Below are 12,067 nucleotides of genomic sequence, written 5' to 3' on the forward strand. Positions count from 1 at the left end.
CGGAATTGCACTTAGTATGCTCTCCGCATCCATTCCTTCCCCATTGAGAATGAATGGGTCCCAATATTGCGGAACGGATGTGGACCTGTTTGCGGACATGTGAATGGACCCTTAAAATGAGTCCCCTCCTGTCCATTGTGTCTATGGGCCATTTGGCTGCTGTAAAGAAATTCAGCTCAGGCAAGATGGCCGCCCCCATAATCATGTTAAAAAAATAGAATTAAAAAAAATCTGTAATCAGAAAATAAAAACGGATTAGTACAAAAGGCTATTTGTTGCTGTCTGGCTGTACCTGCTCTTGGGAAGGCTGGAGGAGATCCAGCTAGTGTAGGGATAAAGCATGTAAATTGTCTCCTCCAGAAAGAAGAAAACGCTGCTGGGTGCCAGCTGTAGGTAGCTACTCTTTAAGTCCTATGTGGCCCAGTACAGAGTCTTGAAGCATGTCAAGAGGCATCAGCCAGGTCATGACTTCTACTTCTGTAATGGGTCGGACATGACCTGGCACTAGACAGAAAGCTTTCTTTATTCTGGAGAAGAGCTAATTTGCTTACATAATTATAAAGACTGTAAAACGTCACATTAAAGGGCTTGTCCAAAGTTTTAAATTTACCCCATTAATAGGATAAGGGATAAGAGTCTAATCAGTGGGGATCCGACCAGTGGGCCCCCTCGATCATGAGAATAGAGGTCCTTTAGCGTGAACGAAATGGCAGTTGAGCATGTGCACTGCGGCGCCATTTATCTCTGTAGGAATATGAAACGGCAGAGTGCTGTTCTTGGCAGTTCCATAGAGACGAGTGGAGCAGCAGCACACGTGTTTGATTGCCTCTCTGTTCATAAGGGGGTGGGAACGGTATTCGGATCCCCAATGATCACTTGTTATGTGGATATGGAATATGTTTAAACCTTGTAACACCTTTAAAGGTAGTAGTGTAGTTACCTTACACCATTTTCAGTCTCAGTTTACACATCGCCCCCAGTCTGGAGGGTTGGGAAAATGAGGCATTGTGCCAGTCTACCAAAAGGAACAGTGTGGTGTGGGGCACCCACCTCCCTATTGTAAAGAATGATAGATTGTCCAGGAGAGTCCATCAGACCCTGTATGTTTTAGGGCTCATGCAAACGACAGTATGGCTTTTTCAGTGTTTTGCAATCCGTTTTTTACGGATCCTTTGTTCCGTCTTTTGTTTCCGTTTGCTTTCCATTTTTCCGTTCCGTTTTTCCGTATGCCATATACAGTATACAGTAATTACATAGAAAAAATTGGGCTGGGCATAACATTTTCATTAGATGGTTCAGCAAAAACGGAACGGATACCGAAGACATACGGATGCATTTCCGTATGTGTTCCGTTTTTTTGGGCGGACCCATTGACTTGAATGGAGCCAAGCACCGTGATTTGCGGGCAAGAATAGGACATGTTCTATCTTTTCACGATACGGAAATACTGAAATGGAATGCACACAGGGACACTTCAGTATTTTTTGCTGAACCATTGAAATGAATGGTTCAGTATATGTACCGCATACTGAACTAAAAAACCGGCCAGTATACTGAACGCAAAATACTGTCGTGTGCATGAGCCCTTAGGGCTGATTTTCCCTATCAGTATGTCTATGGAGTGTGGGTGGAAGCCTACACAAACATACAAACTCCATGCAGATGTTGTCCTTGGTCAGATTTGAAATCAGGGCCCCGGCGCTGCAAGGCACCAGTGCTAACCACTGAGCCACCCTGCCTTCACCGACCTATACTTTTTTAATCAAGGTTTTTTGTTTTTTTTCTTACTCAAACACTTCAAAAATTAGTAAATCATCTTAAATCAAAAGAAAAGCCATAGCACCACACAATCCTATATTCAAAGGGGTTGTCCAGGATTAAAAGAGAACCCCACCCCATCTGTCCATGGGTTAGGTCTGGTATTGTACTTTGCTGCACTGAAGTGAATAGGGCAGAGCTGCAGTATCGCACGTAACCTGTGGGGAGATGTGCTGCGCTGCTACAGTATTTATTTTATTTATTTTTAGGTATTTTTGGAAGAAAGCCAGGTTTTCCTAAACCACAGGAACCCTTTTAATTCTTAGGTTCTCGTGTTTATTCAGTGTTACTGGCAGACAAAAGGTAAATTCACTGTGTAAGGTTATCTGCGCCATGCAGCCTCATGCGGCAGCTGTAACGAGAGCTGACCTTTATCAGCGTGTAAACCCATTTTGCCAAGTTCTTTGTATTCAGGCGCTGAGAACAGACGTATTCCCGCTGACAAATCCACACCCATCCTGAGGATGTCTCAGTAGTCAGTTCTTGTGTAGTGCTTTGTGTTTATGCTTCTGCACTTCTATATATACAAAAAAAGGAAAATGGCGTACTGACCGTTTTTTTATTTCTGGTTGCAGGGGGGACCGTATCATGACTTGCTGCACAGCGTGCTGGGGGCCTACACGTGTTACAGACCAGATGTTGGTTATGTATGTCGAACTGTCTACTATTATGCATTGCGTTACATTGTAAGCGTTAGTCTTCACTCTGTTGGCTCTGCTGCCATTAATTTATCCCTGTGCTGGAGCTACACAGCTCCATACATTGTGGATTGGACGCAGCCAGTTACCGCAGGCCTGCTCCCAGTACCGCAGTAACTGACTCTGTCCACTACATAATGGATGGAGTTGTATAGTTCCGGTTCTAGACCTACTCTGGAACGGCTGATCAGCTGGGGGTGCACCACCAATCTGATATTGATGGCCTATCCTGAGGATAAGTTGTCAATATCAGAATACTGGACAACACCTTTAATTCTGAACTTTTTGGCTGTTTCATTTGACGTTACAAGCATACCTCTTGTTGGCCTACGTGTTTTATTTTTTATTTATTTTTTTGCTGGATTTTGCAGGATGCAATAGCATGGTACGCTACGCTTTCCTATCCTGCAGAGTCCTGCAAAATAAATATAGATTTTTTTTCTTTACAATGGAACTGTATAGTGACAGATGCCACAGTATGGCGTCTGTTTGAGACTTCCATTAATGTATACGTTTTTTGTGTACATTGAACTTATGACAAAAACTCAAACTCAACCTCACGTGCCTGATCCAGCACTTCCATTATTTTTGTTGTTCTACTCTGTTAGATGAGCAGAACAACAGCAATAAATAGTGGTGGTGTGAACCATGGTCTTCGCATTGGTCCTGGCTCTCCGGGGAGCTTGCACCTCCTCTTTCCAGCTCCCCCTGCTGCAGGGGCACTGTATCGCTCTGGCAGCCACCCAAATTAACCGATAACAAAGCTGCTTGTTGTAAGGGCGCTTTGTTATTGGTTATTGTGGGCACAGGCCGCATCACAGCGCTGCCCGTTCTGTTCACAGCACCGCCCTACGCTGCTGAATGTCAGGAAAAAGTCTAAGGCCCCATGCACACGGCCGTGTTTCACGGCCGTGTGCGGGCCGTGGAACCGCGGCCTGGATCCCTCCTGAGAGCAGGAGCGCACGGCGTCACTGGTTGCTATGACTCCGTGCGCTCCCTGCTGCCGCCGCAATACAGTAATACACTGGTATGATCTATACCAGTGTATTACTGTACTGTGCCGGCAGCAGGGAGCGCACGACGTCATAGCAACCAGTGACGCCGTGCGCTCCTGCTCTCAGGAGGGTTCCAGGCCGCGGTTCCACGGCCCGCACACGGCCGTGTGCATGGGGCCTTAGGCGTATTGGCACACCTTGGACTTTTTCCAGGCAGTAAAATGGCCTTAACAAGCGTCTATGAGGCTTGTACAGGTGTTATTGCGACCTCTGGTCTTGCCATATGTATTCCCCACTCCAGGTAACACCACCTTCACCCAGTTTTCTTACTCCTATTAACTCATTCCCATGTAACCAGTGTTCTGTGCATTTGATCACTCCCAAGGTTTTTGATCCCAACATAATGCTCTAATTTACATAGATGTCACTCCTGTATAGTACCCAACAGATTGATTCATTTTGGATAATTAAAGAGGTTATGCCATGATTAATGTAAAAAAAAAAAAAAAGGGGGAGATCTGCAGTGAGAGAGACAGTAATTATTTTACTATCTCACAACAGTGCTGGCTTCACAAGTACACTGCTCACTATCCATGTATAGTGTCCTTCATGCTCCCATAAGGGTTCAGGATCTCTTCTTTTGTGGGCAGTGTATGGGAGACATCATAGCAGCTAGTCCCTACCTCTTTGAGCTCAGGGAAAACTGACAAATGGAGATGGAGCCTGCAGAAGGCAAACACTGGTGCTAAATGCCATATGCAAGTAAGCAGATATCGTGTTACTCCTCATGTACACAAATTACAGCTTATTCTGAAAAATTATTTGTAATGACAAATATGCTTTAATGTTACATTTACAGGCAGCCTAAGCCTGAAATGGCTGATAACAGCAGGTGGTAGTTTGCAGTGAACTACATAAGTATTGTGGGTGAGACAGTCTAGGCAGTATCTTTAATGTGAATAAACCACACTCATTCATGCCGTTGGGGGTGGCATGTAGCACATCTTTATAATGGCACACTTAGGCCCTTTTCAGTCGCTCGAGTTCCACGCATCAGACTCGCAGCGTGAGTATAAGGACCGCTCCTGTCCTGATCTCCCAGCAGTGACGGGGCCGCATTGTGTTATATTGATTCATGAGGCTATGTAACCCTTACAGTTCTGAAATGTATTGGATAACACGGACAACATTATGTCAGTGTTATCTAGTACATCTTAGAACCCTAAGGGTTACATAGCATCATAAATCGATATAATGCTATGCGACCCTATCGGTGCTGGGAGGTCAGGACGGGTGCTGCTGCTTACTCGCGCTGCGAGTCCGATGCGTAGATAGTTAAAACCATTGGATTCTCTGAGTTACGTGGCAATTAGTTGGTTCATAATCCTAGTCTACAGTCACTGGGTGCAGATATTATTTCTGGACCAGCATATTTCTACTGGAAGCTGTCCCCGATGAAAACTTTTATGGAGAAGATAATTGCTGCTTTAATTTCATGCTTCAGACTCAACCCTCTAGACTGCAATGAATGGAGCCTCCACGATATTAAGCGGCACCCCTTGACCCATTACAGTTTAGTGCTGTCCTCCTGATAGGCAGCCGGCAGTGCGTTTGCTGCACAGATGTTACGTGTGCTGGGTTATATTAAGCAGTTTCTCATGAGTGTCGATGGGACACATGCATCCGCTTACAGTACACATCATCATTTCTGTCCATTGGGGAGGTTACATAATCCCTGTGCAGCTGGACTCTTGGGCTAGTATGACGTAGTAGTTTATTAATGGACCTGTTCTGTTCATTTCTCCCCTGTGCAGGTCCAGGGCATGTCCTTCATCGCAGCAGTGCTCATTCTGAACTTGGAAGAAGCTGATGCATTCATAGCCTTTGCAAATCTTCTCAATAAGCCATGCCAGCTGGCCTTCTTCCGGGTAGATCACAGCATGGTACGCCATACCGATATCTCCATCATGTGATACAGGCTCACAGGGCCATTCTTCATAGCGGGCTTTTTGGCTTCCTGAGTTGGCAGCGTTGATAAAAGAGCCTTTTACTAGGATACAATGTGATTCCGAGGAACTTTTTTATTTATTTTTTCTCTGATTGCGAATACGTTTTTAATCTGAATGAAGCTTGTGACACATTTATCAATAGTCCAACTACAACATTGAAATATTATTTTCATTTTATGTCTATGTGCCTCATGGAGTAAAGGGGTTGTTTCACTTCAGTGAATGGCATTCATCATGTAGACAAAGTTAATACAAGGCACTTACTAATGTAATATGATTATACATATTGCCTCCTATGCTGCCTTGATTCATTTTTCCATCACATTATCCGCTGCTCGTCTCCAGTGGTAACAACCACCCTGTAATCCAGCAGCGGTGGCTGTGCTTGCACACTATAGGAGAAAGCGCCATCCTCTCTGCCCCGCTGCAGCACAGATATGAGGTGGCTGGATAGCGATCTGCCTATGAGATCTCCCATGGTCCCACCTACCAGGAACGTTGGCTCTTTTTTCCTATAATGTGCAAGCACGGCCTCCACTGCTGGATTGCAGGGTGGTAGTAACCCCTGGAAATGAGCAGTGTATATATAATGTGATGGAAACATGAATCAAGCCAGCAAAGGAGGCAATATGGACAATCACAATACATTAGTAGGTGCCTTGTATTAACTTTGCTTACAGGATAAGTGCCATTTACTGAAGTGAGACAACCCCTTTAAGTGCCAGCGATATAACGTCAGGATTAATTCCATGCGTTGTGGTTTGTGAATTGAACTGCAGTAGTATACTGCACACTTATTTTAATTTTATTTGCTCCTTAGAAACGTAAAGGGGTCCGTTCGTTTATTTTATTTATTTTACGTATTTATATAGCACTGCCATATTCAGCAACGCTTTACAGACATTTGCATCAAGCGGTCACCAGAGGGGCTCACAGTCTAAGGCTACTCTCACACTTGCAGCGTTGTTTTCCAGTATTAAGATCCTCTGCAACGTTTCCATTTAGTCCTCATGCATTCTGAATGGAAAGTGATCCGTTCAGGGTGTCTTCCGTTCGGACAGCATTCCGTTTTGTGACCGGACACAAAACCGTTGCAAGCTGCGGGTTTGTGTCTGGTCACAAAAAACGGTGGGGTATGGTTGGGGGGTGGAAATGATCCAGCACTGAAAACAATGTAAGTCAATGGTGACTGGTCCATTTTTTTATGGAACCTAAAAAACAGGATCCGTAGCCCATTGACTTTTAATGGATCCATTTATTTCTGTTTTTTGATTTCACACAACCGCATCCTGATGTGCAAAATCAAAACGGATCCGTTTAATTCCAGTATTGAGGTCCTCTGCCAGATCTCAAAACCGGAATTAACAAAGCAAATATGAAAGTAGCCCAAGTTCCCTCTCAGTATGTAGGTGTGTGGGAGGAAACTGGAGGAAACCCACACATCTGTAATCTGTTATTAAAAGGGGAACTCATCAATGCTGGCATTTCCAGAAAACGTAACTCCCTCCTCAAAAATGCTCGCTTGGATTCTGCAGCCCTGCATGGGTCTCTGCTCTACTAAGGTTCTCAACGTCTTGTTGAGTACAGGGAACAATACGGCATCGCTGGTACTGGCTGCCAACTAACGTTAATCTATACAGCAGAGTCTAGCAGCATCCTTAATATTTTATTTTATAGCACCAATATATTCCAAGAAATAATGGGAGTGAGAGTAATTGATGAAGATAAACTTTAGAGTAAAAAGTAATTTCTCGCCCATTTTCCTTGGGGGACACAGACCTTGGGTATAGCTCAGCTCCCTAGGAGGCGTGACACTAAGTAAAACTGTTAAGCCCCTCCTCCATCAGCTATACCCTCAGCCTGGAGATAGAGGCTACCAGTTTTAGCTTAGTGTCCAAGGAGGCAAGACACTCCCTGCTACTGCAGGGCTGTTTTCTCCTTGTTATTTTTACTTTTTCTTCTAATTTTGTTATTTTATTTTTTCCTAGGGATACCAGAGACTCATTTGACCTCTCTGCTCTCCCGGGGTTGAGCTGCGCCAGTGCCAACTTATCTGCACTGCTGCCTCCCCCACAGAAGCAATAGGAGGATCTGGGCAGCAATGGCTCCCCTACATCCCGCCAGCTAGGGGGTCGCCCGCACGCCAAGCCCCTCTTCCAGCTTCCTGCCACTGCGGTGCCAGTGGCTGAAGGGGCGACCCTGCTGGAAAGGACTGAGGGTGAAGACGTCGCACGGTGAGATGGCTATTCCAGCCCATACCCCGTCCCTATCTGCAGCATCTACCCCTCTGGGTAAGGGGGGCACCCGTGGTCGCTCATTCTGAGCGCTCATCTGCAGGACAATGCAGCACAGCAGCATCCTCAGCACCCCCACGCTTTTCCCCCCCACGCTGCTATCTTTCTCCCCCCCCCTCCCCCTCATCGGGGCTGACTCCATTTTTCTCTTCTCTCTCTCCCCCTTCCCGCCGAGAACGGGGGGCGGGGCTTCCGCGCGTCATTTTGGGGGCGGAGCTACGTTGTCCTTCACAGGAGACATTTCAAGCGCTGGAGGGGGCGGAGCTTGTTCCCCGCGCTTTCTGCTGAGGTTTCCCGCGCTTCCTCACTCCTGACAGGAAGCTGGGACACGGTGGGGGACTCTAACCTCCTGTGTACATCGCTCGGCTTCTGTGGGCGCTCTCTGCTGCTCTCTGCTGCTCACTGCTGTTCACTGCTTCTCTGCTGCTGCTGATCTGGGCCATCTCCTGACGTTCTTCTGAGGCACTGGTAGGACAGTTAACCCTCTCCTAACCCTCCTGGTCATAGCTGCTATAACCCTTTGTGGTCTCTATATTAGAGTCCAACCACACTTCAGCATGTCAGATCCCACAGGTGCCCCCAAACCCTGGTACCATGCCTGTACCGCCTGTAAGGAACTTTTTCCGCGTGGGCAATCTGAGCCGCATTGCCTTGCATGTCAGGCCCCGGTGCAGGGCCCGCTTCCCGCTGCGCCCCCCGGTGCCTCTGAACCCCCTGACTGGGCTAGGTCTCTGTCTCAGGCGGTGGAAAGCCTTACACACGTAGTGGGCCGTCTCGTGGATAGACCGCCTCTCCCGCAGGCTGCCACAATCCCTGTCGCACCCGCTGGGACTACCGTTTCTGCCGCCCCCACTGGTTCCCTGCCTCCCAGCGAATCTTCCAGGGCCCGGCATACTCAGAAACGTTCAAGGGTTGAGCGCACATCTTCTCCAGATGCTTCGCTCTCTCCGCCATGCGTGCGAGCTCAGTCAAGTCTATCCTCTCAAAGGGATACGCTTTCTGAGGGAGAACTGGCGGATTCGGACGTGGACATGGACTCAGAGCTTCCGTCCAAATTGGCGTCCGCGGTGGGGCATCTTGTCACTAGCATCCGTGATACCTTTCAGCTACACGATGACCCCCCCAGCTCTGAACAGGCCGGCGTGTCCTTTCTCCGCCCCAAACAGGCCTCCAAGGTTTTTCCCATACACGCTGATTTTTCTTCTGTGGTATCCAAGGCTTGGACTCGGCCTAACGTCCGCTTTATTACACCCAAAAAGCTGGACATTTGTTATCCCTTTCCAGCGGATTCTGTGACCACGTGGACATCCCCGCCTAAGGTTGATCCTCCCGTGGCTCGCCTGTCCAAAAGCACTACTATTCCTGTACAGGACGGATCTTCCCTCCAGTCTGTTGAGGACCGTCGTACGGAATCCCTCTCCAAGGCCATATTTACTGCCTCTGGTTCGGCCCTTAGACCGGTCTTTGCCTCCGCCTGGGTTGGCAAAGCGGTCTCTGAATGGGGTTTGCAACTGGAACGGGAGTTAGGGTCGGACGTCCCTGTTCAGGACCTCCGTTCCTTAGCCCAACTAATTGTTCAGGCCGGAAAATTCGTCTGTGAGGCCTCCCTTGATGCGGGTGCCCTCATTGCCCGTTCCTCTGCCCTGGCAGTTTCTGTCAGGAGGGAACTCTGGCTGAAGGTTTGGGCGGCGGACGCCGCTTCCAAACGCTCTTTGGCCGGCCTACCATTCACGGGTTCCCGCCTGTTCGGAACCCGTCTGGACGAACTTATATCAGAGGCCACGGGTGGGAAGAGTACTCACCTCCCCCAGTCCAGGCCAATGGGCGCCCCCCGTGGTCGCGCTGGTTCGTCCCATTTTCGGTCCTTTCGCAAGCCCACCGGGTCTAGACCCGCGGCCAGTTCTTCTTCCTCTGGCCCAGCCCAGGATAGACGCAAGAAGCCGTTTTTTCGGACGCAACCTACCTGGCGCAAGTCCCAGCCTGCACGGGCTCCCACAGGCCAGCAGCCCTCTGCCTGAAGGTGCGCCCCCACCCACCCGGGTGGGGGGCCGCCTTCTCCTATTCAGGAACGTATGGCGGGCCCACATCTCAGACGCATGGGCGCTCGAGATTGTATCTTGCGGATACAAAATTGAATTGCGTCCATTCCGCCAGACCGTTTCTTCCGATCCCGTCCTCCGCGAGATCCCGTACGAGTGGCCGCCTTCTTCGCGGCCATTCACTCTCTAATGGACAAGGGTGTCGTCGCCCCCGTGCCTCCGACGGAAAGGTTCAGGGGGTTCTACTCGAACCTCTTTGTGGTTCCCAAGAAGGAAGGCTCAGTGCGTCCGATCTTGGACCTAAAACGCCTGAACCGTTTTCTCCGACTGCAGAGATTCCGGATGGAGTCTCTCAGGTCCGCAGTGGCCTCCCTGGAAAGAGGGGATTTCATGGCCTCAATCGACATTCAGGATGCATACCTCCACGTTCCGGTTGCTCCAAGTCATCACCGCTTCCTGCGCTTCGCGGTGGGGGACGATCACTTCCAATTCGTCGCCCTTCCCTTTGGTCTGGCGACGGCTCCTCGAGTGTTCACCAAGGTCCTGGCCCCTGTCTTGGCCCTTCTATGTTCAAGAAGTGTTTTTCTTCTCCCATACTTGGACGACATCCTGGTCAAGGCACCCTCCTTCTCTCAGACATCCCGCAGTGTGGAACTCACTCTGGAGACCCTGACGCGGTTCGGTTGGATTATCAACCACCCCAAATCTTCCCTTACCCCCTCCAGACGGCTGATCTTCCTGGGGATGCTCCTGGATACAGAGTTGGCGGAGGTCCGCCTTCCGTCGGACAAGCGTCTGGCCCTTCGCGGGTCGGTTCGCAGTCTCCTCCGTCATCACCGCCCTTCCCTCAGATCCAGCATGCGGTTGTTGGGAAAGATGGTTGCCTGTTTCGAAGCGGTGCCGTTCGCACAATTCCGATCCCGCACCTTTCAGAGGGCAATTCTGTCGGCCTGGGACAAATCACCGAGGAGTCTGGACAGGACCTTTCTTCTGCCTCCCCTGGCTCGGGCTTCCCTCGGCTGGTGGTTGCATATCCCTCTAAGGGGGAAGTCCTTCCGTCCACTGAACTGGCTGGTGATTACCACAGATGCCAGCTTACAGGGGTGGGGGGGGGTTTTCCCTCCCCGGTCCGTCCAGGGCGTTTGGTCTCTATCGGAGTCCAGACTTCCAATCAATATTCTGGAACTGAGGGCGATTCTTCTGTCCCTCAGACACTGGACCCATCTGCTGAGGGGCCACCCTGTTCGGATCCAATCGGACAATGCCACGGCTGTGGCATACATAAACCATCAGGGAGGCACTCGCAGCGCTGCAGCGATGCAAGAGGTGACCCTCATTCTCCTCTGGGCGGAGACGCACGTGCCGGCCTTATCTGCGATTTACATCCCGGGGGTGGACAACTGGGCGGCGGATTTCCTCAGCCGGTCCACCATCGACCCGGGAGAATGGTCCCTGCACCCAGAGGTGTTCGAAGCCCTTTGTCTTCGCTGGGGTCGCCCCGACGTGGACCTCGTGGCCTCCAAATTCAACCACAAGGTCCCCCTATACCTGGCCAGGGCACGGGACCCGAAGGCATACGGCGCCGACGCGCTCGTCCTTCCGTGGCGCGAATTCTCCCTTCTGTACGTCTTTCCTCCTTTTCCCCTCCTGCCACGGGTTCTTCGGAGGATCGCGGCAGAGGGCGTCCCCGCGATTCTAATCGCCCCGGATTGGCCCCGCCGGTCTTGGTACGCCGACCTAATGTTGCTGTTGGCAGACTTACCGTGGCCACTGCCCTCCAGGGAAGACCTTCTCTCTCAGGGACCGATCTTCCACGAGCATTTAGGCTCGCTACGTTTGACGGCGTGGCTATTGAGACCGCCGTCTTAACGCGACGGGGTTTCTCCGCGGACGTAGTCCGCACCATGATCCGGGCTCGTAAGCCCGTATCCTCTAGGATCTACTATCGGGTTTGGAGGTCCTATCTGGGGTTCTGTGAGTCCCGGAGCATCCCACCTCTCCGGTTTTCTCTTCCCACAATCCTGTCCTTCCTCCAGTTGGGTCTGGACCTGGGGCTGTGCCTCAGTTCTCTGAAGGGTCAGATTTCGGCGCTGTCTATTCTTCTCCAGCGTCCCCTGGCCCCTCTAGGGCCAATTAAGACCTTTTTACAAGGGGTGGCTCACTCTGTTCCGCCGTACCGCCCTCCAGCTCCTTCCTGGGACCTGAATGTGGTGC

General features: G+C 50.1%; 1 protein-coding gene across 2 annotated transcripts in view; it reads left to right on the forward strand.

Moving 5' to 3' along the window:
- Nucleotides 1–12,067, forward strand: part of TBC1D12 (TBC1 domain family member 12) — a 118,090-nt gene that overhangs the window by 78,883 nt on the left and 27,140 nt on the right. For both annotated transcript variants that reach the window (XM_044299960.1, XM_044299959.1), the window contains 2 exons: nt 2,394–2,465; nt 5,326–5,454. In XM_044299960.1, coding sequence (XP_044155895.1) covers nt 2,394–2,465; nt 5,326–5,454 — 201 coding nt within the window. The remainder of the gene's footprint in view (nt 1–2,393; nt 2,466–5,325; nt 5,455–12,067) is intronic.

This window comes from Bufo gargarizans, chromosome 6, assembly GCF_014858855.1.
Source record: "Bufo gargarizans isolate SCDJY-AF-19 chromosome 6, ASM1485885v1, whole genome shotgun sequence".
Taxonomy (NCBI): domain Eukaryota; kingdom Metazoa; phylum Chordata; class Amphibia; order Anura; family Bufonidae; genus Bufo; species Bufo gargarizans.